This window comes from Fulmarus glacialis, unplaced genomic scaffold (genome assembly GCF_000690835.1).
Source record: "Fulmarus glacialis isolate BGI_N327 unplaced genomic scaffold, ASM69083v1 scaffold6355, whole genome shotgun sequence".
NCBI classification, from domain to species: domain Eukaryota; kingdom Metazoa; phylum Chordata; class Aves; order Procellariiformes; family Procellariidae; genus Fulmarus; species Fulmarus glacialis.
In genome coordinates this window covers 2,908-30,661 of record NW_009211048.1, presented here as the reverse complement: position 1 = coordinate 30,661, position 27,754 = coordinate 2,908, and the positions used below count along the sequence as shown (strand labels likewise).

General features: G+C 37.1%; 1 protein-coding gene across 1 annotated transcript; it reads right to left on the bottom strand.

Annotated features, from left to right (window-relative positions):
• Positions 1-4,614: 4,614 nt before the first annotated feature.
• ATG4C (autophagy related 4C, cysteine peptidase) lies at positions 4,615-27,397 on the bottom strand. Its single transcript, XM_009577371.1, has 10 exons — positions 27,264-27,397; positions 25,891-25,974; positions 24,981-25,214; positions 21,465-21,795; positions 19,512-19,582; positions 17,923-18,059; positions 14,200-14,278; positions 13,461-13,537; positions 9,030-9,149; positions 4,615-5,093 (listed from the first exon to the last, which is right to left on the bottom strand). The coding sequence occupies exons 1-10, from the start codon at positions 27,337-27,339 to the stop codon at positions 4,923-4,925; spliced, it is 1,380 nt and encodes a 459-aa protein (XP_009575666.1). The 5' UTR covers positions 27,340-27,397; the 3' UTR covers positions 4,615-4,922.
• Between the last annotated feature and the right edge of the window lie 357 nt (positions 27,398-27,754).

Genomic DNA, 27,754 nt, shown 5'->3' with positions numbered 1-27,754 from the left:
GTTTTTGTTCAGAACATGAAGCCAGTGTTGGCTTTGAAAATCAGGTGAGGGGATGCGTGGCGTCACCTCAACACCCGTTGCCACCACACCTGTAAGGGAATGCAGCAGCTGCCTTTACATAGTTCTTACAGTTACCTGCTCACGTTCTTGTCGTTTAGGGGTGTCTCATTAATACTGTGGGAAAAATGTAACTGCCAAGGGAGATGTGCTTGGGGGACTCCCACCTAGCTGTTCTCACAGGAGTGGAGCTGCTTGGAGACCTTCAGTAACAAATTAGGGCGGCGTCAGTTTTACAGCTCTGCTGAAGCACGAGGGACTGACAAGAGGGAAAACAAGTCTTTAAAGAACGGCATCACAAACAAGCAATTCTGCTGGTAGCCACAGATGGGCACTAACTTAGTAATGCTCTTGAGTACCTTTCTGTTTCTAGGCCTTCTGGAAGTTGGCCTACAATTCTCCAGGCTCTGTTTCTCTCTGAGGTCAGTTGTCTCTACCAACATTAGTAAATAACCACCGCTCCTAAACGGCCACTTTAGAAATTTCCATTTCATGAGTGATTACAGGGCAAAACCAGCCTTCCAGCCTCATCTTCACCGAGAGCCATCCCCAAGGGTCTGCTGGCTTGTTCCCCATGGAGTTAAACCAGTGCACTGGGTTTCTCCACCGTCTCCAGCCCAGTCTAAGACTTCGGGTTGGAAAGTTGTCAGAAATCAGCCACTGCCTTTTGTGATTGCCTGCAGGGAAGGCGGGTGCTGGCCAAAGGCGTTTTTAAAAGTTGTGAGTTTGGCTTGAGATGCCAGTGGCCACAGAGCCAGTGGGAAAGGGATGTGATGGCTGGTGGGTTTTTCTCCTGGAAAAATGTTTTCCCAAGGAAAAATATTTTCCCAATATCTTTGCTAGAAGGGGAAGGCAGAGTCCCACCTAATCATTTAGAGTCCTGAGGTTGTGTCAAGCTAGTATTAGATACTATAAACACACAAAGAAATGTTCCTTCTAAGGAAAAAGGAAATGGCAGAAAAGAAAAAAAAGAAAAGGTTATTAGGCGATTAAAAGCTCAGACTTCGAAAAGAGCTACTATTTGCCACTTTCTGTGGTACGTGCAGTCTGGTTCCGTCAGGCAAGCGAGTAATCAGCCAGTGATTTGTGGAAGTCCTTTAAGAAAATAGGCCACTGCTGGGTGTGTGAGTAACTAATGCTCATTTGGTTTGTGTTTGAAGGCAGCAGCAGCAACAGTGATGACACAAATTAATTGCACGGTTTTCAGGAGATAATGCAGACAAGGTAAAGAGAATTACTATGCGATTAACATAGTTTCCAATTAAAGTCCCCTGTAGTTACCGAAAAACATTAATTTCTAGTAACTTGGTAATTTAACTTCTGTCACCACTGTACACGAGTGCACCAGAGCAACGTATGGGCTTGTCTACGCTTAGGCCTTGTACGGGAAACATGAAAAAAAATCTGAAAATAGCCATTAACAACTATTTGTTGCAGGCTTCAAATAAAACACCACTCTGGTAAACTAAAGGATTTGCTAACAGATTGAAGGACCAAAAAACAGCTGCTGAAGTTGCTGACCAAAAAACTGCTGCACTGAAGTCTTTCTTGCCGTTAAGTCAAAAAGGGGAAAAAAAAAATCCACTATTTAAATAAACTCAGCAAAGGTGTTTCAACCATTACATTTCTTTATCAACAAGTTGCAAAAAGACTGAGACAAATGAAACTATTTCACCCTTCCAGAGAAGTTTGCTGTTGGGATGGCGGAACTACATTTTTATTTTTAACACTTATACTGTTATATGTCCATTTGACCATTTCTATTACAAGAATACCAAACCAAAGGTCTTTTGAATAGCAGCTGGAGACACAGCTAGCTTAGGTGGGTACATGCACGTGGGATTTTCTAAGGTACCTGAACTTCAGACAGTGGAGTTCAGGAAGAAGGAAAATTCATCCGTTAGTTCCTGCCTCCGATAAAGCTACCTGTACTTGTAAGTGTGCAGCAGACCAACAGGTAAGAAGGCCTGGACGTGGAAAACTTGCAGAATTATCAGGCCAGGCCAGAGCACTTTTGTTTTAGTCTGATGACAAAATGTAATCACCAAGTAGTGTCATTACCGTTTTTATCATGCGCATTTCCAGAAACATTCTTCTGCTTTTGCCCTGCCCGTTTCAAAATGTAAGTGTACGTGGTGAGCAGTATGGGAAGAGTCGTTCCTTTGACATCGTCCTGATTGCCAGGCTTGTTCCCAGTAACAATACAAAGGCTGAAGTCTGCGGTGGGGTGGGATGGATAAAGTCTTTCAAAAGAGATGTGGGTCTTTCTCCATGTGACTTGAGACATATATCAATGTTGTACAGTAACTCTCATTTAAAAAAAAAAAAAAAAAAAAGTACCACCACATAATTGGGAAAAAAGTCCACTCTACAGATGTATTTTTCTTAGTTTCATATAACTCAGCACCACTTTCAACTTCATTACAAATATTGCAGACTCCTATGCACAAAAGCCTCTGAAGCTTATTACATTTTATTATTATTACTACAACAACAGAAGCTGTAAATGGAAAAGACATTATTGATTCAACTAGTCCACTGAATGCAGATTGTTCTTTACCGTGCATTTGTTAGCCTTTGGGCCAGTCTAGTTTTTAACAGCCTTATATGGTAAGACTTTCAACATTCTGGGTGAGAATATTACACCCTGCAGCAAGCTTTTCCTCGAGCATATTCCCCTTTCCCAAAGACGTCTGTCCTTTTACCGTTCCCTCTAGCTCCTCTCCCCCTCACCAATGCACATACACTATGTATTTGTAAACTGTAGTGCTTCCCTCTCTCCCTAACCTCACTCCTCAGCTATAGAGTAACAAAGCCACATAGCTACAAGTTACTCTTCCTTAAATCCATCCCTGCAGGCTCCTGATAATTTTTCCTGTTCTTCTGTGCACTTTGATTAGTTAATGCCTTCCTCGTGGAAAGGTAAGCAGAAAGGAGAGCGTCCGTGAAAGCAGATTATACCAATTATATCCCCCTGCTCTGTGACAGAAGCTTTTAATGATGCAGCATAGGATTGCATTTTTTTTTTAAAATGTGAAAGCAGTACAACTTCATGTCTAATTTTCTGTCCACTGTTACCCAAAGGAACCACTCAATGGTTTTGCATTATTTTTGCTAAAGCTGCATTAACTTGTGCTTCACTAAACAGGAATCTTCTATTTTATAGCTCTCACTGACATTCACAATTCTCCTCATTTTGACATCTAAATTCCGTAAATACGTTGTTTACTCCCTCTTCTGGGCTATTAATGAAAAATATTAAGTAAGATCAAGCCAAATATCCTCACATACATGCAGCATCTAAAAGTAATATTATGCCAATTATTAGTAGCATTCAACAGTGCAGAGGTTACTAATTTAGACAAATGATGTGTGGTTTTTTTTCCCCTGAAAACAAGTGAACACAATCTCATTTTGGCTTTTTGGAGTATTAACTCAATTAACGTGCACACTCCAGCCCTGACATATACATATACTTGATCTAGTTCTGCCTGAAATCTATCTATTAGTCACTTCTTTCTCATAAAAGGAAAAAAGGTGCTTTAATGAATACACATGATGCTTATTATTTGGATCGGCAACATTTGTGCCTTCTGTGCCTGAACAGCACTTAGAATAGGTTAACATTTGGTTTACAACACAACAATAAAATTTGCCTTTATTGCAAATAAACAGAGTATTCACACCTTACAATATTGTTTTAGATACAGGATTATATTCACTCTTGGAGGATCTAATATTAATATAAAAGGCACATGCATTTAATGTTTTCACACCTTTTTTATTTTCCAAGCAGTGTTAATACATATTTTAAATATTGCATTTACTTTGTTAAAACATGAAACTATTTCTGTACATTTGTTTGCAATCTGAGAACACACATCATCAAGTAATCATTTGTACAGCAATAACATGTATCAAAAAAAAAAAACCAAAACTCACAGAATTTTTAACATCTACTCACCCATTTGCTTTGATTTAAAAGCTGCACTAATAGAAGAGAAGCCTCAACATTATAGTAGTTGAAACAGGAAACAAACACTGCTCTCTTCTAATAATTGTCTTTAGCTGCTTTGATTGGTTGCAGTTAATATTAATAGTATAACCTTTAAAAATTGTGGGGAAAGGTAATACTTTATCTTCACTCCTCATATTAAGGCTCCAAAGCAAGCTTAATGAGAAACCATTATAAAATCATACTCCTAAATAGTATCTTAACTCACAATTCAGCCTATATAATTATATCAGTATTGCAACTGACAATTACTACTGATATATCAAACTTACCTTTCTTACACTGTGCTGCTCAGGATGTGTGTCACGATTACAGCATTAACTATTATTTGGGCTTACGTAGCAAGACAGATTAGAGTTCTACCCTTACCACACGAATACAGAACTCAAATTTTGCTTACAAACAGAAATAACATGGTCTCAAAACCTACGGACATGCGTCCATGGCAAACCCCACAAGTATCTGGCAGCCTCTGCTCAGGATTTGTCCTGGACTGACACGACACCAGGGTCACAAGCTAGGCTTTAGGGACTGGCCAAGCTTTTTAAGAGGGCAAGACCAGGACGTAGGCACATTTCAGCATACCTGGCTCTAAACAATGCCTTCTATCTTCACTAGCACAACGTGACATTAAACTCATCCAACTAGCAGTGAACAAAAATAATTAGTAAGTACATTTATAAGTGACATTTTAAAGACTATTAACATATAAAACATTACCATCTTTATGAAAATAGACCAATTTCAGCACAAGCTTGCCTTTTTGGGGGAGGAGGACACGTACATTTTTTATTTTTTAAAAGGCAAGTGTTCTCCTGGACAGCTGCCAATAATCTTGTGTAAAATGTCCTTAAAGCAAGACAAACTCCTCTGTACTAAATCTTTTTAATCTTTTCTTTTCATCCTCAGAGAAAAGGTCATTTTCTTCATGGAGTGGACTGGAAGCAAAGTCATAGTCTCTAGAATGACCCTTTACAAAAGTAAACAAGGGATATTTCTCCTTAGATGAAGATTTCAGCATCTACAATGTAAAATACATACCAGATAAAACGTTAATTGGAAATGAAGAAACACAGTAAGTAGTGATATTTATCTGATGATGACTGCAAAGTAAAAAAATGCATTTTTTATTTTTATTATCATCATATTAAAGCAAAAGCATTGCACAATCTAAACTCCCCTTCTCCCGTTAAAACAAACATTTACTTCCATTTCTTCCTCAGGTAGCTGCTAATTTTATGCCTGCATCTTGTTCCATACAGATCACCTCTACATGCTGCTTGTTTCAGTGCAGTCGAAGCTCTTCTAGGAAGATAAAAAAACCTCTACAAATAGTTAATGGCCATAACGTTCTCCTCAAGCACAGGTATGAATTCTGCGGCAACTAAGCATCTCAGGGAGATATTTTTATTGTAGAATCAGCAGGTACAATAATCAATGTTTTTATTAAAAGTTTGAACACATACACACCTATGTAAATAAGCCAATCAAGAGCACATGGCTAAAAACAGACTGACAACGGTAACAGGCTGTGGTAACTATGGTGCCAAAAATCTACATTTATAGACAAGAAAACTGAGCATGTAGAAAGTGGGTGGTGGGGAATGATAAATACTAAAACAGATCAGCAAAATAACTTTAACAGCAGATAAAAAATCTGCCAAATACTAAAAGACATTTCAGCCTTTCAGGCTGATTTGGGCACTTAATTGTTCACAGATTTTTTTAAAATTATTTTTTAATTTAAAAAAAATTTTTTTTTTTTAAATGTCTTACCTGCTTTGAAAAAACAGTACAGTGATGCAGTGACATGCAGAACTACATTAGTCTAAAAGTATACACTAAGTGGAACTAAAATCACTAAACATAATTTCATGAGAACAATTAATCTAAAACAGTAAAAAACCCTAAATAGATCTTTAAATAGTAGGAACTATTTAAAAAAGACAGTCAGGGGCTGAGGGTGGGTTAAAAAAAAAAAAAAAAAAAAAAAATCACAGTCACAGTAAAATCCTTGATTTTTACCGTGGTCTGAAATTTTCCACTTTATTCTTGTCTATTTTAATTGCATTTGGCTATTGTAATGTGAAACCTGGGTAAAAGAGCTAGGAGATATAGGAGAGACATGCACACAGTAGTAAGCAAAAGCAAGAGAGTAACAAATGAGTATTAGGAAGAAAAAACGTTTGTAAGACGTACAAATGCTTTGTTTTTGAGAAGACTAGATAATTGGATGCAAACCCTTTCATCTCTAGGGGTTGAATACAAGCTGGCTTAGTAGGAACAGAAATTCATAGCCACATGAAGGCTGTCTGCTGGTCTGTGAAGTGGATGGGAGGACTTAGGCCAGCTCCTAATTGCAAGTTTGCAACAGAAAACTCATCCGAATACTGCAACTCAGGGAATGCACGGTAACCAACCAACCGTCACACCTGTAAAGATGGTCCCTCCAAATCAGGACAGAAACACACCTGCAGTTCCACTGCCATTGTCTATGTTCAACTTGCCCTGAAACTTCCTTCTCTACAGATACGTGTAACACCTCTCTCTATGTGCTAAGGGAGGCAATGAAATACTAAATACAGAACATGAACTAGACAGACCGGCAAATGCCTAAACAAGACTCGAGTGGAACTTGGTTAAGATTACTGCAATTATTATCAGGCTCCATCTCACTCAGTGATCACAGATAATTTGAAATTCTAAAGAACTTGCAAGTCCTTTAGATATCACTGTGATGATTTCTACAGAGAATTTCACTGACAAACATCAATATTTTTTAGTATTTCAGTGTTAGACTCAGACTGCCACTGTTGTCACTGCAACAATTAATTCTTTGTGCTGAACTGCATCCAAGTTCAACACTCAATCAGTCCAGTTCTTCAGACAACTTTTCGTTTCTGCTAAGAACCTGGCCTACAAACAGGCAAATGCAGTTGTAGCCCAAGTGGATTATTTATTTGCTGTCATGGGTTTTGATAGGGAAACAATCCACTGCATTAGCAGAAAGACAAGCCTGGTACCAGGTAAGTAGCAATGTAAAGTAGCAGCAGAGGCTGCGGCCAGGAAAAGGCAGAGCCATCCCAGGTGCTGTGCAGAGGCCAGAGCTTCTTGCTGACCTCTTGGATCTGCCACATGGTGTTGAGGAGCCAGACAGAAACTGCTGTGCCTGCTCGGCATTTGTGCTGGAAGTGCAAGACAGAAGTAAGACTACAGCTAGTCGGTAAATCCATCCTTCTCAAGTCTGGATGTGTTTCCAGGTCTCCTTAATCTACCAGCTATTTAATTCCAAGTATTATTAAACTGCTTAACAATAGCTGCCTAACTAGCAAGTACAGAAGCAAAGGGTAACTTGAATGTGATTTGGATGGAGTTTCACCAATCACTCCTTTTGGGCCCTTGATTTCAATGCCCTAATTTCTCCGTCACTGCCTATATGGCTCATAAGGTTTATCCTCAAGTAATAAAAGCTAAATCTTTTCTCCCACCTCTTATTGCCCACAAAAGCAGTGAGAACCTGAATTTTTTAGTCTAGCCTACATAGGGCACACTGGGAGTATACTGTGCTTTGTAGTTCAAGAGTTATCGCACTCAAATTGCAAACAAAGGGAAAAATAACGGAAGAGCAGGAAAAAACAAAGGATGCGAAGGAAGGATTGAAAGATCAGAGAATGTTTCTCACACTGTATTTGTATCCAAACTTTTCTCTATTTTCAAACTTACTGTGCCTGAAATATATTTATATAAAATAATGTCACTAATATCAAAGAACTTCTATCTAAAATACCAGGATAATAGCCCCAAGACGTAGATCAGCCATGAGTATTTTCACAACATGTGTTCAGAAAAAGAAATGTACTTAATCCCAAACTTGAAAGAAAAGAAAGAAGGGAAAAAGAAAAACAGAAATTCCAATGCAACTGATTTTGTAATTAGATTTTTTTTACCATGTTATTACATTCTTTCTTATACAGGATAGAACAGGAAAACATGGAAGAATAGAAACGCCACTATTTAAACTTTCCATATATCTGTTGCTTAGGAACTTCTACTTCTTTAAATCTATTTTCCACCTCTCTGTAAGAATCAACTTCAGCATCAATCAATATCTACTAAAGATTATATACAGTATTAAGTTTAAAAATGATTTTTTGGCTATAATACTAATACCACTTAACAGCACATTGAAAATGCTGTACAAACATTAATTCTTTGTGCTGTTGTGATAACTACTGTGGTTAGAATATTAATAGTGTGACCATCTTCTGCTGCCGCTGCATCCTTTCATAGACTATTTTTTAAAATCACAAAACAGTTTTTGCTACCACAGCTAATACAACATATTAATAATGCTGTATTTCATACACTCACATACTGTTATAATCAAGGAAGAAAAAAGTCAATTACATTTGGACCTAAACGAACCCGTACCAGTGTTTTTCAAGTGGAAGGACGTGATCAGATGACTTTGCTGGGTGAAACCTGCTCCGTAGACTTCAAAACATCGGTACCAAATCATAAACACGCTGCTTTACATTTAAACGCCACCAGAAAGCGCGCTTATGCTAACAAGAGATAATATACCGTTTTGGCTTCATCAGGCACTTCCATCTACCCCCGGGGCCGCCGCGCCAGCACCCCTCCGCAGCAGGCGGCCATCCCGCCGCCCGCCCGGCCGGCTGCCGAGAGATTCCCACTTCAAGAGCGCCACCTGGTGGGCGCGCCGGGTCGGCATCCCCCCGCCTGCGCCCTGGGAGACCGCAGCCCGGGTTCTCCCGGGTTCCACGTACCGGTAAAACCGGATGGAATGAAAAACCACCCAGGTTTCTCATGATTACAAAAGCAGCAATAAACATCGAGAAAAGAATGAGGTCTGCTTAGAAGAGCCGATTCTCTTTTTTCCCGTACACACATGCCGTTCTGGCTGAGGAATCGATTTGGTAACTTCCACACCTACCTTCGTTATTTCTTCAGAAGCCTTCTCAAAGTCCTGCACAGTTCTACAGTAAAATCCTACTGTGCAGCTCGGATCCATTTTTTTGAATGACATCTTTTTGGGAGAAGGACAGTGGAATGACTGCAAGTTTCAAGATTAAAAAACATGAAATACTCAGTTAAGGTTGAGAATGGTATAGACCAATGAATTTACTTCCCCCCCCCAACAGCTTTAACATACAATCCCCTGTATCACTTGAATTAAAACCCAACACACACTTTTGAAGCCATTTCTTCCACCCCCCCAACCATTCAAGTAATTCCACTCTTCTCCACATGTATAAAACCTCCTGCTGTTTACGCTGTATTCACCAAACTTGCACACACCACCACCTTAGTTTGAAATCCGTCAAAGGTCTGCCGCTCCGAGCAGTACTTTATGAATATTCCCAAGGCAGAGGAGGTGAATGCTCTTCTGCAAATTGAATTTGTAACAGCTTTTGCACTATCTTACAATTACTGCTTTACTACCACCGCCCATTGCCCCTTTCCCTCCCCCAGCCTCTATAAAAGAGACATAATGGAATAAACCAACCTCATGCATTTTCCTTTAGTAAATGAAATTGGTTAAAAAGCCCACAAAAACCACAAAAGCAAAACCGTATTACAATAATCCACAAGTCGGAAAAAACCAAACAATGTGCCCTGCTTTATAAACGTTTTTTTTTCCTAATGTGGAATCTCTTTTCATGACAGATGATGCTCTGACAGTGCGGTGAACTGATACTATCAGTAGCCATGCAGTAAGAAAAAAACCAAACAAATATACAAAACCCTTCCCCACACTCCTCATTCACAGTTTATGAGAGAAAAGGTAAGTATATGCTATCTACCCTGATTATGTGCTTGTTTATTACAGGAAGTGTAGTTTTGGGTAAGCTCATTGTCTAATAACCAAAATTATTTGGTCACCACTGACTGTCTCTCAAAGGCAGTCCTCTTTATTCTGCTTCTAACATGCAGGACTACCCAACCATCCTACCTCTACTCAATCACTAGCAATCCTGCTACAGCTGCTCTACAACAAACGCTAATGCACCGCATCTGCACCACACTGCAATGGAGGTACCACTGTACTAAAAATGCAGATTTTGTTTTCCATGAACTTCCCCCTGTGATCAGTATTCTCCAGTGACTAGCCTGTGCTATTTCCTTTCACATTTACGTGTAAGCTGCGCGCAGCTTGCAGGTCTTCTGGTCAGCACGGGGCCAGGACAGCTTACTAACACAACAGTAACACCAGGACAGACCAACACAGGAGATTTCTTATCACCACTGCGTTTCCTCTATGAAGGATAACTAACAACTGTTACAATCTAATTTGACTATAGCAACAGCAACACCTGACAGCTAACATCGAGCAATCTGTATTCTAGAAACCTGTTTTATCTTTTTTTTTTAATCTTTTTTTTTTGCCAGTCAGAAAAGTCAATCTACAGAAGACAACAGCACTTGTTACCTAATCTGAGTGTATCTGTCAGTGTAATAGTGTTACATATTGAAGTATATTGTTCTTTACTTGTGGATACAAACCTGAGAGGTATTTCTACTAAACCTCTGCTAAAAAATATAAGCAAAGATGAGAAGTACTATTTCTACAAGATTGATGTTAGTTACTGTTTTTTCTCCTAATTCTGTTCAAATTTTAAATGCAGAAATTGTATTTTGAATATTCATTCCTGAGTCATCAAATACACAAATCGAACCCTGCCTCACATTTCAGCAACAACACTGTAACTACAGCTGTGCTGTTCTGTTCAGGGCAGCAGTCTTACTGCTACACAAATCACTGCACAACAAAGAGAAGTGGGTAGGCTTTTTTCCCCCCCACCACTCCTCCAAACAAATGGATTCTGGAAGCCAATACGGAGTGGATTGATTTCCAACTTATTCTGGACAATTTGTCAATTTTGAAAATACTCCCTACAGATAAATCTAACAAGCAACTATCCACACTAAGAAAGCAATTTCTGTTTACTTTTGACATTTCTGGACAAAGATATAATACTATTAAATGCACTAAGCATTAAATTGCAATATATTTTCCGTCTGCAGAAAAGCATTAGGATGCGATCAAGCCAAGCTGGCAGCTCGCATACCTTCAAAATACATTTTAAAACCTTATTATTATTTGGAAATTCATATTAACGCCAGTCTGCAGCACAATCTGGAGGACTAGTCATGGGAACAGAAACCAAAATGATGTGTATTTTTTGTAGCTTGGCCACTGAGCTACAGTATGAGCTTAAGGAAGTCACTTCAGCTCTGCTTCTTTGTGCTCTTCCCATCTTTTGTCTGGCTTACCCAATTAAACTGTAAAATCTTCAGAGGAGGCACTGTATTTTATTACAGTTATTAGCATAAAGGGGCAAGGATCTTGGTTATAATCTCTGGCTGCTGCCACAATACAAATAGGCAGAGCTGGGACTCGTCAACTCTTCTTCCAAATCTCTCAATGGGGTAAATCTAAAGGCATCTCTAAAAATAATGAAAGTTTCTGTCTAGGATATTTTATGATACATTTTGCTGCTATGTTCCTCTTTTTAATTTAGAACCTACTCATTTTCTAGAGAATCTTCTACTTCTACATTATATGTCATGCTAATTAAAGCATCTTGTTAAATACGTAGTGTTTGCTTTAAGTCAGCCCTAGGATTTGACATTAGCCCTGTGTAAGTCCTTTGATATATATAAGTACTTTTCCTAAATACTATTTGATGGTATTTTGATTAAGCTATTGTGATCAACTTCAATGTATGTTAACAGATCTTTCTTTTCATGGTAACAATAGACAGGACCATTGCAGTTCACTCCACTGTTCTCAGTTTAACTTAACTCTTAGCTGCTATACAAGACAGAAGCCATGAAGATATATAACTTCATTACACACCATTTGACTTACACTCTAAGTGTAAACAGTCAATTTAAGATGACCTACTCAATTCTTCAGGTGTGAGTTTAAGAACCGCATATGACTCACACTATTCACAGGACTTTACTGCAAACCTTTAAGAATTCTGCGTCAAGCAGCTAGTATTTTAGAGGTGGTGGAGATAAACACGTATTTTTTTTCCTTATTTAAATGCAGTATGTTGTTTCTGAAGTTGTGTTTCCACATTTAGGAGTACTTAACTTCACAGAATACAGTGGCATGAGGAAGCACTACTAATAACCAACTCTCCTCTAGAGCAGTTGATGCTGTCCTAAGCAGTGGATGCACCCAGAGAGTGTTTCTACACCGAACGAGGAGTCGCTCCGAGGAGGCTGGAAGTTCATGTGGAAGTTGGACACAAGATCAAGAAGGAGAGTTTGCATGGATGGCACCGAGTACTTCTACTGTGAGTACTGTGGCTATTGAACACTTACTTCTGCAACTGATAATGTTCTCCCATGGTACTTGTAAATTGAGTTCTTTAATAACCTCCTTTAGCTCTATCTATTTTCAATGCCAGTTATTTGGCAAGAGGTTAAAGAAAAGGGAAAACACTATTGTAAAAAAAAAAAAAAAAACAACAAAAAACCCCCAAACAAAAACAAGCATGACTTTTAAGACCTAGGCACAGCCTGAAAAGATGCATTCACTGCATCTAGATGCACCCAGAAAGTTGTGGCCTAGAAAGGAGTTGGGGGGGAAAGAATGAACAAATGCAGACCTGTCAGTTTCTTGGAAACTACTATTCCATAAAAATAGCTTGATTAAAAATAACAGTAAAACTCGTTAACAGAAACAGCTCAGAAGACTTGAGTAAAATTCATCTAGTCAACCACAAGCCTCACTGACAAGCCTCAAAAATTTCCACTTGTATGAAACTAAAAAAGTGACATGCAAAGTTGTTAGGAGCAAAAGTTACATTTAAAATTATAACCACCTACTCCAGTATAGAAATATTACGAATTCCTGGATAAAGAAGCAGCAGGTAAACCTATAGAAACTCCGGTTCCAAATTAACAACAGGCTCCTACTATTGAATACTACAGTAATTCTCTTCATGATGTTGATTGCAACTTGAATTAAAATAAAATAAAATTTAAAAAAAAGACCAAAAAGACAAACTAACAAAAACAAATCCAAATAACTCAGGTTTAAGATCTCCAAATACTGTCTATTTTCTTCGATGGAAAATTACTTAAATGAAGTGATCATCTATTTTTGAGGTTTTCTGATCATTAAGAAGAAACAGACGAAGATTAATGAAGTAAAAATTAAAACCCCATATTGAGTTTTTAACCTCTGGTCATTTTTGTTGATTATAGGCCTATAAAGAGGGGCAGAACTTTGATAAATAACATGTAACTGCAAAACCATAAAGATGCAGCTAGCTAGAACATCTCTAAATAATTAGTGTTTGATTCATATGGGAAGAAAACAGTGCCAGGTCTATATCCATACTACCTCAAGAGGGAAATCCTTTATGCTGACATCTACAAAAGATTGGCAGTAATGAGGATCCATGTAAATCAAACTGTCATCTACAAGGACAAAACAGAAGACAAGTAATTCAAAAAACACCTTATTATTACACTGCTTACAATCCAATTTCTATGCAGAACAGCTGAAAAAAAAGCCAGCAAGTAACTGCTTGCCAGGCTGATATTCATTGACTGAAGCATAGGTTTTTGCAGGACAGATTAACTTTTGCATAATCAAATATGCTTGTATAAGCAGAATTTTTATAAAGTGATGAGACTGTCATTTAATTTTTGGTGATAAAATTACTTTTACAAACACACAATTATATTCTGGAGTTTGCATATGAAAAATGTATTGTGCTACTTCACCCTGACAGGAAGAATATATTGCTTGTCATTTAAGCATCAACTAACACCACTTAAACTAGCAAAAAGTAAATACGTAAATAAGAACTGCCAGATAGTAACAGCAAACACTCCTGAAGTTTGGTGAAACAGATAAATTATGCCTTGTTTATGCAACAATGGAAATTAAATGTACATTTTACAGAATCCAATTACTATATAGGGTAAATGACAAATGACTGGACTTTGGTAGATATGATGAATTAATAAGGTACTCATTTTGCTATTTTAATCATGCTATTTCCCACTGGTTTGCTATTAACTTCCTAACTGTTAAAGAAAAATACTGAAGAGACATAACATATTAAAACACTAACCTTGAAATCCAGCAAAGTAATATGACTGCTTGGGTTTGCCACCAATAATACCAACACAATACTCAAGGCTTAAAATTCCCTACAACAAGAACATTAAATAATTAGGACAATGTTAAGCAGAATAAGTATTAAAGTGAATTAACATCTTTGCTCTTTCTTTACTGTTTTTAGGCAAATAGCTTTTTTTTTTTTTTTTTTTTTTTTTTAAAGACTGACTTCATGACTTTCTGGGGCTTGACTCAATTTTTAGAAGCTTACAACTGACCAAAGTGAAAACATACCACCAGATATTCCAGAGAAAGTCCTCCCTTTTCATGAGATGCCCATACATGGATAGAATTGGCAGTATCACTTTCAGGGAAGAGACAAAACGCCATGTCATACAAGTTGAGCAGAGGTTGCTTAGTTAAAAGGTATCAAAGTATTCAAATTTGCAGAGTTCATATACATTTAAATTCTGTGGCCCTGAGGGCTCTCTTCTTTTTGCATTCAAGTGTAGAAGTCTGTCTAGAGTATGAACTTCTACAACATAGGGAGAAATGCCGGTTGAAGCAAAAGGAACCACAAGATACAGCTCTAAAAACAGCTCCCAAAATGCGGGAGGAGAGACAGACACAAAACAGACAAGCCCCATAAATCTTACTGGATGTTGACTGTGAGGGTAGAGGAATCAGAACCATCAGTATGTTGTAACTTTGAGAAAGAGACATTACAAATACACCTAATGGGATTTAAAGAGGAACATGGGGTGAAATACAGGAATAATTTCAGTCTGGAGGTGTAAAGAAAGAAAAATACTCCTCCACCCACGGCAAAGCTAGGAGCCACTAAGGACAGAAAGAGTTGGGATATCAGCCGTGGGCTACAGTCACACCAGTGACTGAGTATTTCTGTTTATTCAGGTTGAAAAGAGTTGGGTTCTGTAATCCACACATCTGTGCTAGCACACAAACCTAGCAGACTTATCATTATATAATAAAATGTTGATTTTATGGATATACCTTCTAGTGCTGGGGAGAAGGATTTACCTGTATACACGCAATTTTGCCAAGGTAAGAACACTGCAGTAGTTTAACTGACTGAAATTCCTCTATCACCCACAAGCTCTGGATGCAGTCACAGACAATGGACACCAAAGAAACCACCCTTGATCATTTCTCTATTAAAAGAAGTACCTAGCAAAGGAATGGAAGAAGGCATGGAAGACTTTCCTCCCTCTCCAACATATTTCTACTCTTCCCGCTTTCATGAGGTTCTGTTTCTTACCAGGGCTCATTAGGATTTTTGTGAATATTCAGTCTTGGCTTAACACAGCTCTGCATTAGTTATCCCACCAACTCCAGTGGGAGCTGAATTTTGCCAACATTGAGCACTTCAGAAAGCTGAGCCCAACTGTTCTAATGCAATTGAAGCCCAAGACCATTAAATACTCTGAAAACTGAACAGCCTTTAAATGTCCATAAATCATAGTGGTTTTCTTGTGGCATTAGACAAGCGTTGGGTCCAAAAACCTGCACACTGGCTCAAACTGGGACAGCAATCCAGAAGACTATCAGTTGAGCTGAAGTGAAATCTCCATTAGCTGGCAGATATATCTATATCCTCTCCTCTAAGAGATCAACTAAAAGTATAACCATTACATTATCATTGTATAAGTAGGGAAAATTTCTCTCAACAAAATGATTGATATTTCATGTACTAAGACGACCAAAACTTCTCGAGATAAAATTTTCTCTGCTTAGACAATGATAAAGTAATGTAACATAAAAAACCTGTTGTACTCCTCACCTGAGGTGCTAAGGAAGTCAACTTCAGTATGGTTTGTACAGGTTAAGAGAAAGTGCTGCTTATTTAAAATTTGAATGAGAATGCTTTTTTAGAAAATGCTCCTCAACGGCTGAGCATTATAGAACATTTAGGCAGATCAGAGGCAAAGGCTGAAACAGTTGAGGAGGACACATCCTCTGCCAGTGAAACAGAAAGGGAGCAAAGCTATTTAGAGTAATGAATAACCATTTAATCTATGGGAATTTTCTTGTAAAAGTGAATTATAAAAAATTTATCAATTTTCATCCATAAATATAAAATCCTTTGTAAAAATTACCTCTTGTACTACATTCTAAAATCTGCATTTTTAACTTAAATCCAGACCCCAAGAAATTTAGTCACTTCTTGTGAACAGTCAAGACAGAGATTGGAGTGACTAATACATGCAATTGAAAGCCCTCTTATCACAGTCTCCATTAGAACAGACTGCAAAAGGCAGTACCAGGCTTGGTAAATGAGCAGCAGAAATCACCCCGGCAAAGCCAGTTGTACGAGGCAAGCTTAGATAGCGTGACTGTGCTATGAAACCCAGTGCCACGCAAACATATTTTACTCTGGCAAAAAAGTGTTTTTGAGAGCTAAATTGAGAAAGCCTCTGCAGGGTGAAACTAGCCATAGATATCAGTCAATAATAAAAGCCAGTATTAAAGAACTGGAGTCACCTTTCTTTCACTGAGAAAGCCTTATGAAAGTTGCAGAAGCAACTGTTTGTTAGCTTACAAACGAAGGCACCGTGTGTTTTCCTGGACATGACTGATTCAAAGGCTTTTTTGCAGTTAACACTGAAAGTAAAGTAAAGTTGCTGTAGATCATGTCTGCAACCACAGGCTTATCTTAGCGGTGTCAGAATTAATCAGAAAAGAACTAAGACTTTCCAAAACCAACTGTCTGAAAATACAAGGAAAAGAATAAGGAAAGAGAAACAATTTATTAGTTTATCACTTAAAAGGCTTCATCACTCTGTTTCCCCATGCCACTAAAAACCAAACATGTTTCCTAGAATTTTACAGAGAAGACACAGTCACAAAAAAAAAAATGATGTAACAGACTCTCAGATTTTGTACATGCTACTAAATTGTGGTATTTTAAAAATTAAAACAGGAATTTAAAGACATATAAACAGCAGCATGGAAAATGACAAAGCAGCAGGGCTAAGAGAACAATCTCTTCTCTAAGAGACGTATTCTTGTGCTCAAGAGGTAGGATTACAGTACACCTTCAGGTGTTAGCACCGTAAGCAGAACCTCTACTGAAAAAGAAAGGACAGCATAGACTTTCCTCCCCTCTGCTTTCTCCTTGAGTTTTACTTTTTTCCAGTTTGTTTTTATTTGTGGTAATTGCTTGCTACTCCTGCATCACTGTCCTTAGAGACATTCATCCTCATGTCCAGATAGTGAAAAAACACTTGAAGTAGTGACTAGAGATATCAAAAAATTCTAACCCCTCTCTTAAGGGGAAGAAAAAGACAAAAGAAAATGGGAAGAACAGACAAGCAACAACCTTAAACTATTTGACATTTCAGAAAATAAGAAACAGAATAAGGAATTTCGTATATTTATATTTTAAAGTGCTGACTGATACTTAATATAGCACAACTCTAATAGCATATGTAACTAAATTACCATTTGTAATTTCAGCCACTGCATTAATGTCTTTTCAGGTAGCTACTTTAGGAGTTAGGACAGTTATCACTGCTTTACCAAGGGACATCATGTGCTCTGCAATTATGTCTGATCTTGTAATAGGGAAATTTAAGATCTGTAAAGTCAAACTTTACAACCTTCAACTGTAAAATCACCACCACACATTTAATAGGTAGAAGATTACCATCATGAAGTCGCTTTTCATATCACCTAGTGCTACTATTTGAGAAATGATTGAACTCTCATTTCGTACCTTTACAAACTCTAAGTAGTCCGTGTTTGTTCTCTCTCCACCAAGTCTCACAGGAACTAATATAATTACAGCTTTTGTGTCTGCTTTTCCAGAATCCATGAAAGAACACTGTCTGTCAATAACATCTGAACTGTAGACTGAAAGGAGACACACGGAAATATTCGTATTTAAAATATAACCGCTAGCTTTTACAAAGACATACCCACAACATGTCATCACTTAGTTTGACAAACTAAAACTACAGTCCTTCAAAAATCACAGTCCTCCTGAAATATAACTCCTGAGTGACTGATGAAAAACAGTGTTATGCCTCCTTATCTTCAGCAATATTTTGTAGAACGGTAATGTGCTGCTGCTGAGATAAGATACATTGTCAGGAAAATGCAGAAGGGGTAGGTTAGGAGAAAACCAATAAATATTTATTCACTTGATATAAACTTCTTCTAAAAGGAGTAATTTAAAACTTGAAAGCCGACAACTAACAGACACATCTACATGTTAAAGGAAAAAAAGACAATAATTGATTTTAATAAATACTCAAGTTTCCTGTCTAAAGTTAACACAACACAGTCAATGAAAATGAGTGAAAAAAACTTAATGTAGTATTATTGCTATTCCCTGCAAACTGAGAGAGGCAAAAAATCATCACCAAAAAATTAACAGAATTTTAAAAGTTTCCACTACCACTGTAAGTCAGGTGAAACTGGTTTGTAGCGTATTATTTAACAGTATCTCTTTAAAACCAGTTTGATTGATTACCCAGGGATGTCGGTCTCGTCTGTCCTATCCCAAGATCGGTTATGACATAACTAAAATTTCTGGCAGCTAAACATGGTTACTGAAGTAATACATTGTGCTTAGATTTGAAAGACTATAGTCATTAGTGTAAAGTTTCACCACACGTTTAGTTTCTCTTGTCATTATTTTCTCCTCCTGAACATCCAGAGCTCTAAACTCCTCTGCCCGTTATTGATTATTTAAAATGCCATGTTGGAGCAGAAGAAAGGTTACCACTGACTCTGGTCCACTATCCTGCTCACATCTTTGAACTCCAAGCGAAAATGACTTCTTACTATTCTAAGAGATGGGTGCAGTGGGTTTTTTTCCACCAGAAAAAATGGGTAAAAGAGAATAAAATGTAACTAACAAATCTAACTGAAGTATTTTTCAGTTGTTTGGTTGGGTTTTTGGGGTTATTTTTAGTAAGATATGGAAGTCCTTACTAGCTTACTGCTAAAACAACATTGAAGTGAGTACAAGACAGATTATTAACTGATTTAAATGCAAAATAAAAAGTTACAACAGGCAGATTATAAGTAAAAGTTATCTTGCTGGATTTGGAATTCCACTGTCTTTCACTATAAGATACCAAACAAGCAATGTACAAAGCTTTCAAGTTGTGATGTCCGATTCTCAAAGAGAACAAACATCTGCATATATCAAGAACCCCTTTGCCTACGTAATCTCGATTTTGTGGATCCATTTTTGAGTTTATTTTTTCCTTTAGAGCTTTATTGTTAAGTGCTTACTGAAAGGCATAAAAGGCATCTAAAAATGTTTGCAAAAATCTACATAATCACAACATTTACCTGTACAATCCTGAGCAACATAGACTGTTACTCCTTGTAGCTCAGGGTCTCTTGCTTCTTCAACAGCTTTTCTAAGTACAAACACAAAACTATTTAACTCATCTCTGATTTTAAAGAAATCAACAGTAAATAAACATAAATTATTTGATTTTTAGAAACAGGTTGATTTTAATTGTTTGTTGTTGGTTTGTTTGATTTTTAATTCAAGACACCTTCCATTCCTGATAAATACGGATCGGGGGGGTGGGTTTTTTTTGCTTGTTTTAAACACTGGATACCAAGATCCAGTGTATATGGCAACACGTTTTTCCCAAGCAAGATGACTATGGCTGACTATTTAGAAGAAACAATGAAAACCACAAAAAAAAGCCCAAAAGAAACACATTAACTTACAGTAAAATTCATATTCACTACCTAATTTCTTTCTGTTTATGCCAATTTTCTGTCATGTGTATTGGGATAATGAAGGCTAAATTTGCTGACAAAAGTATTATCTTCAACTCAATAGATCTCTTTACTTGACCTCAGTTCATATAACTAGCCACAAACTAGCACCTCATGTCTATGGAAATAAAAGCTAGCACATAAAAAACTTTCAAAAAGATAATTGCAATATTAGGCTATCCTCAAAAGAGTAAGAGTAATGGACCTAAAAACTAAAAAGAAAATATATGTTGATAGTCTAAAGCATGATATCAATCAAGGACAACATTTGTAAAGAAATTAAACTGTTCAAAATAGAAGATTAGCCTTTGACTTCAATACACGCTTGCATTAAATGGTCACTATCCCTTTATTTCACAATATTTTTTGAGGAATCATTTAATACAGTCGTTCTCAAGTTATGAGAGAGCTATACATTGTTAGTACTGCTGTAAGAGAGAAGGGAGGTCTAGGAAAGGAAACCTTTGCAGTGTTGGAAATCCCCCACTCCCATAAGGTAAACAGGCTACTGCAATTGAAAGCAAGCAAAAAGAATTCTGACAGTTTCTATCATCAGAAAAAAACAGAAGAAAACACATAAATAATGCTAACCTCTCACATCACTGTATGCATGTGCATGTATGCACACATATACACCTGATTATTTCAGTACAGATTCACTTAAGATTAATATACTTTTATACTAAATATCAAATGCTTCTATTCACATATTTATAGATAAACGTTATGAACTTTGGCTTCTGCTGCTTAAATTACTTATTAGTGCTTCAGTTTATAGGTAAACTGGAATCCACTAAGAACATAAGCATATCAGGCTATTAAAAAAACAAAACAAAACAAAACAAAACCCCAAAACCCAAATCAGTAATATTAAAAAAATGGCATATAAAGGCACATAGTATGGAGAAATTTGACTTTCGACTTTTTTTTTTTTAACCACACTGAATGTCACAGACCCTTTACTTTTACTGTGATATAATTATAATATTAATAGTCCCATACATTTACAGTTTCACAAGAATTTGATGTGTGCAAAGAAATGCTGAAAACATCAATTTTAGCTTTGACATTTCATTACACTATCAGTACATTACAGCCCCCAGGTTACAGTATTAAAAAAAAAAAAAAAAATCTATAATGTTATGCATGTTCCAAGGTTGAAAGAGTGGTTAGTTTTTAGAACATTTCATTAAATGCAGCTCTACTTAAAAGCCCACGTTTGGGAGAGATACTTGGGACTTCTACTGCCCAAAGTACAGGAAAACAGCAATGTCGTTTTTCTTCTGAAATAAGATTGAACAAAGGCTCAGAGTTCGGTTCCTGCACCTACTGCTATTTCCCTTCCTGCCTGTGAAAAATGTCTAGAATTGCTACTAATATGGACATTTTACAAAGCCAATAACGAACAGTTAGATGCTCCATTAAGCTGAAGTGATCTCATGATGCTTTAAAATGCTTCTCCTGTAATGTGTAAGGCACAGCAACAACAAAGAATAAAGGTATTTTTACCTTAAAATGTGTGCGACGACTGCAGGCCCATACCAATCTCCAGCAATTTTTCCGGACTTCTTTCCATATTCTATTAGCTGATGTAAGCCAAAAGCTGCCAGTGGAGAGTCGCCAAACCAAGAAATTATTTTTCTATGATAAACTTCGTTTCTCATTTCACTGTCATCACAGTTTCTCTTTAATGTTCCCTGATGATGATTTGACAGGATCTTGGGTTCTCTTTCTGCTGTAAGCGATGCTTCGAATGATGCTGTCAGCTTTTTCACTGTATGGGCTGTCCATGATTCAGAATCTGAACTGTCAATGTCCAATGCATCTGGCCAGACCCAGGCTGCAGCAAGAAATTAAGATGTGTATTAGGCTTAATATTAACTTTTTGGTATAATTAGCAAAGCACATCCCTTTCTCCCCCATGTTCCTCAAACCAGTAATATGTACTTTACATACCGAGATGCAAATGTCAGTGTTAAAATGTAAACAAGAATTCAAGTAGAGTATGATTTCCTTTTCTTTTCTGCTGAATGATAGGTGAAACAAAATACTACTAACAATACATGTTAGCAAGTTATGCTACCTGAGATAGCAGGTCAGACTCCATGATCCCAGTCAGTTAAGACATACAAGATATACCTGATTACAAGGCACAGGTTAGAACTACATTACATATTAAAAATATGAAAGTCAGCTATTCAGTACCATCTAAAAAGTTTTATCCAAGTCAAACAAGAAGTTTCAAAAGGTGTTTTTAATTCTTCTAGTTTGCCAGTTATTTAAAAAAAAAAAAAAAAAAAGGAAAACCTGAAGAATTATTCATGTAAAAACAAACAACTCTTCCTGGCAAAATGTCAAACCAGATCAGCAGAAAAATAGTCAAGATTTCTTTATTCACTAGATTTGTAAATTCTTTATCTAGATTACAAGACAAACTTGTTTAAATATTATTCAGCACAGTATCTACGTTCTGCTTTTCTAGCTACAGGTTTCTCTAACAACGCATCCTACACGCAGCGTTTGTCTTACAGCATAATGGTGGTTCAGCAAATCTAGAGAACAGCAATGCTTCCCTTGTCAGATGACTGAAAGTCTCTCCCACAAGTTCAAATAACTACTTGCAACACAGAGCATGTGAGGAAAGCTCCGAAACACAGTGAACACACCGTTAGATCTGAACAAACCCTGAAGGTCTACAATGAACATCCCAGAAGGGAATGGGGAAGGCTGCCACGTGCAAGTAAGGAACACACCCTACAAACCCTACGGATAGGGTGCTTTTGCTCCGTCAGCCAGATGTGGCTAAGCTCCTGGAGGTTCAGAAAGCTGCCATTACAGCAGCAAGAGGAACCTTTTCAAACTGATACTGACGGAGAGCGAGAACTGCAGCCCTCTTCATAATTCTCACTGAAGTATCCATGTAAGTCTTTGAGAAACAAAGAGGAAGCACAGAGGCAACTATATTTTAATTCTAAAATTTAACTTAGGGCTCCAGTAACGTCACAAGTATTGCTGGTAACGGCCATAGTCCATGTCACCCACTCTTATTACAGTGTGACAACCACCCCACGTCAATGCCTCTTACCACAAGTGGCACCCCTCTGTGAAACCTTGTGTTGATTTTTCACTGCACACCCAGGCAGATGCATGCATAAGCTCAATGTAGTATCATCACAGGCCTTGCTAACCCTGTACTGTGAGCTTCAGATTTAAGTCAGTGTCTTAAGCATAGGTATTTCAAAGTAAAACTTACCAGTACCTTAATATTTAAAATAAAAACTCATTTACAACATCATCAGCAATATCTGGAACATTCCACATAGCAGTGGAAGTGTAAGTATTCCAGCTAGTAACTGCAGTCAAGTTTTGCTTTGTAATAGAAACAATACCATTAAACTAGAATGAAAACATCTCTGGGAAAAGAGTAAACAATGATTAAAAACTTCATGTAAACACTTAAATATGTTTCAAAAGCTACCCAGACCTCATAAAAAGCTTTTCAAAAGATAATTCACCAGCTGTCAGAAGACTAGGTGATGAGAAAAGTAGTCCAGAAAGACCATACATATTCCATTTTTCTATGCATTTGGATTGCCACAGAAACACTAGCACTCTGAAATCACCAAATCACTTTCCAAATTAGGATGCATGGGGGACAGTGCAAGGAATTCTTTGTAACCATGGATTTTAAAGATATAAACCTGGGGCTTTTTTGTTTTGGGTTACTTCAGAATGAGCCATTACGCATTCCTACTCACAGGTAGTCTTCTGATCAGATTTTTTTTTTGTTTCTTTACATGTATATATAACAAAAGTTATATTTAAGGGATTTGTGTTCTCAGCAGAAGTATTTTCATACGTTTTGATATTTGCAGTCAGTTGAAAGGGATAATATATGTTTTATGACTTAAATATCTACAGTAAAAGGAACATTCAATAAGCCAATCTGACAGTTCGGTCATGGCACTGCCAAGAAAGAAGACTTTGTGATGCAGCTTATTTGGGACTATGTTCACAGCTTACATCATATTTGCACAGTAAGTACAAAGTATTATCAGAACAGGCTTTCAGAACTATCTTCTACTGAAGTATTCCTGGGATCCAACAAATGGCTGAGTGAACAATACACTGTATTCTCTCTAACATGCCTGGATGGCTTCAGGCCCATGTCTTGGATCATTTTGACAAGCAGCAGTGGTGACAGAGGACCGATTGTTTGAAAGGGGCAATGTGGTAGATTATGAAAAGGGTTGAGAAGAGGATGAAAGAAAAGGTGGTTAATGATGAGAACCAAAAATACCTCTTCACAGGACATGGCTCAGCTTAGAAGAATGGGGAGGACATGGATGCCTAGCCTTTGAAAGCAGAAAGTGTTCCAAGTCTCCTAAAGCCACTTCTTTGAAACAGCTGTGACTGATAGAGTATTTTAAGATAGACAACGATAAGAAAAAAAGCAAAGTTCCTCTGTAAGTACATGGGGGGAAAGGAAGAAAATGAAATAGTGCAAATTTCAACACAAAGAACAATGTATTGAAGTTAGATTAGAATCCTCAATATATTAGTATTATTAACTCAATATATTAATAATAGATGAATTGAATAATGTACAACTTTAAAACTGATAAAAGAACATCACTTTTGCCATAGCCCACAGCTATGGGCTGTGGGACTCATTTCCACACCTTGAGTTCAAGAAATGAGCAAGATTCAAGACAGCTGGACACTTGCATGGATAATACCCAGGTATGGGATCACGAATTTTTGTAGTATTTTACTTCGCAGTTACCTTCTGTGGAGTTTCCAGTATCTTCCTTTGACACACTTTGGTATTCCCTTTTCCAGAAATGGAAGAGCAGGACAGCTAGATCACTACTCTGATGCAATGTGACAATTCCAGTACTAATGAGGAGTGCAGAACCAAAACCAGCTTGCACTTTAGATTTGGGCTACATAAAGACCATCACACTCTCTACAGAACACCCATGCTTATCATGCCGAATATAGAGATCTTCTCTCGTAACTTACCTCTACCGAGAAAATGAAGCATAAGACCTTGAGCCAGCAGCATTTGACCAGTTCTCAGTGTGCAACCCCAACCACAGTCTGTTGTTAATGCAGACCCCTTTATCTGAGGAAATTCCTCTCTGTAAGTCAGCCATATTCTAGAAATAAAATCTTTACGAAACTCCTCAACATTTCCTGAAATCTCTGTGTTGATTTTATCAAAATTGGACCCATCTGTAGAGAGTTCACCAGATTCTGTAAGGCAAAACACAAATTTAAGTTATAACTTGGTATGGCACTTACGTTATTAGAAGGAAAGTAAAAACATACAACTATTCTATTAGAAAGGCAGGGCAAACTTGCAAAAAGTAACAATCGCTTCAAATACAAGAAAGGAAAATTGGAAGGCAAACACAACAGAAATGTGCCAGCTGAAAAAAAAAAGAAAACAAAAAAGAAAAAAAAGCAAAAGCAATGCAGCCAACATTACTGTGCCAATGGAATCGTTGACTTGCAAGTAAGCAACTGCTTAATTCACCTAAATGTAAATGTCAAATAGAGAGAGATTCTTAGAAAACTGCATACTGGAAAACGATAATTAAGGTGTTGGTGTAGTGACTCTTTGTACAGTATTGTCACTATTTCATTCAGGAGTTTTTAGACAGAAAATCTCAATTGATAGGTAAATGAAGTAAAGTGCAAATTACAGCACTAATATTTACAGAAAGAACAGTGTAAAATCTGAATAAAGCAGGTTAGGATGGCTTGCATTAGTGGTAGTATTGGACATTTAAATGAGTACTTTCTAAGCTTTTCATATTTACATTTTGAATTCAGTAATTGTAAAGGACGACCTTTCTAGAAGATTAAAAATACATGCACAGAGCTCCTGCCAAGTAAGATTGGAATGAGTTAAGTGCTGTGTACATACCATCAGTTTTGAAGTGGTAACATTTTCCCAGTAGAAAGACTGGAGAGTTTCTACTGAAGTAAGTTTTTGTTTTCAACACCCAACCTAAAATAGACGCAAAAAAAAAAACAAATTTGTGACTAAAGTATTCCAAAAAGGAATTGCTAATAGCATCTGGTTAAGCCAAAGGTAACCCTTGAAAGGGGAATATAGAGAAAATGTACTGAAATTGGGTTTTGCTTTCATAAATAACAAAAAGTTTAACAGTTCTACAAAACACAGATTAGAGTTCTGGTTTAAAAGTAATGACGTTACCCATATATGAATGTTTGAATGTTAATACAATGGTACTACTGTGCAGAAATTGTTAGGATACAGAAATGCTAAAGCTAAGCCTAAATTGCTTTGTCTCTATTGTGAATTCATCGCTGCATAGTTTTATTCTGTGAGGTTTCCAACTCGTACAGTAACATAACAACGACCAATGAAAATGCATGAAGAGTACTGCTTTTCCCTTAGGATTGATTGAACGTACCTCATCACAAAATTAAATTGCAGATTTCAGACACAAAAAGGGTAGTACAATATGCTGTACAAATTCAAAGGTTTTTAGGTTTTGACGATGTCCCCAGACAGCAGCTTTTTCACTTAAGTCTAAATCCTATGGTGTTTTATATCCCAAGTCCATAGAGTTTCTTGAACTTTTCCTATCACGTATAGGGTGTAACGACTACTGTTCCCCCTCAGCCATGTGGTAGCCTTAAAGAACGTAGAAGAAAAGTATCTTTTCATCTTGCCAGACATCTTCAAGGCTTAGTTATGAGAATTAACAAAATTTATCAGAAACCTGGTGGTAAATCTAGGCAACCTCAGTCCTAGAGGGAAAGTAGAAAAATTAAGGTTAAGGACGGATTAGTAAAGGGCACACTTGAAAATTTGGCTGCTTATAAATAAATTACTGATGTTCAACTGTGGAAAAGTATGTTACTCAAGTGTGTGAAGTAGACTCTTCAGTGGAGTTTGTATTTCACACGCAATCCTATTTTTTCCAGAAAAGTACATATAAAAATAAAAAATCTTTGCGCAGATGATTCCATATTAGCCCTGTTTAAAAGTCTATGCAAATCCAGCGTAGTTTACATAATGTACTTACTGTTTTCAAAATAAGTAATTTAAAAAGAAATTATGCAAATTTATTTGAAAAATGAAAAGCTAAACAAGTTTTTTTACTCGGGCTGTTTATAGTGTCAAAGTAGAAATGGTTTCAAGGGCCATATTGCATTTTTGTCATTTATATTAGTTAAGTTTCTGAATCATGATCCCATTCATGCCAACAAGAAACATTCCATTCATTTCAACGGAGACAGGATCTTACCATACACTGTTTCACTTACTGTATTTCATGTTGTGCCATGCAGACATAAACTTTGATTTTATCTTTTCTACTTCATCTGTCCCTGTGGCCTCCATATTCAAATTCTAGAGAAAAAGCCATCGCTGTCTTGTAAGACGTTCAATTCTGCTACTGTAAAAACAAAAATATAAACATATCCATGGGCACTGAGAACGCAGGGTATAGTATCACCACCAGCCCACTTTGGTACTTAAGCCTAACATGACCAGAAACAGTAATAAACTTGCAGAATCCTCCACTACCAGGGACTGAGAAGCAATCACATGTTCCATGAATAAGTAACAAAAACATTTAATTCCAAATATACACCAATAAAATTACTATACAAAGCTAAATAAAATATAATTTTCTCCAACAGCTCTCTACTGCACAACAAACTGATCTAGAGCATATAACCTGTGCTAGCATATGAGTACACTCATTCTAACTGGCAGTGAAATGAAGAGCTACAATGCATTTCACTAAATAGAG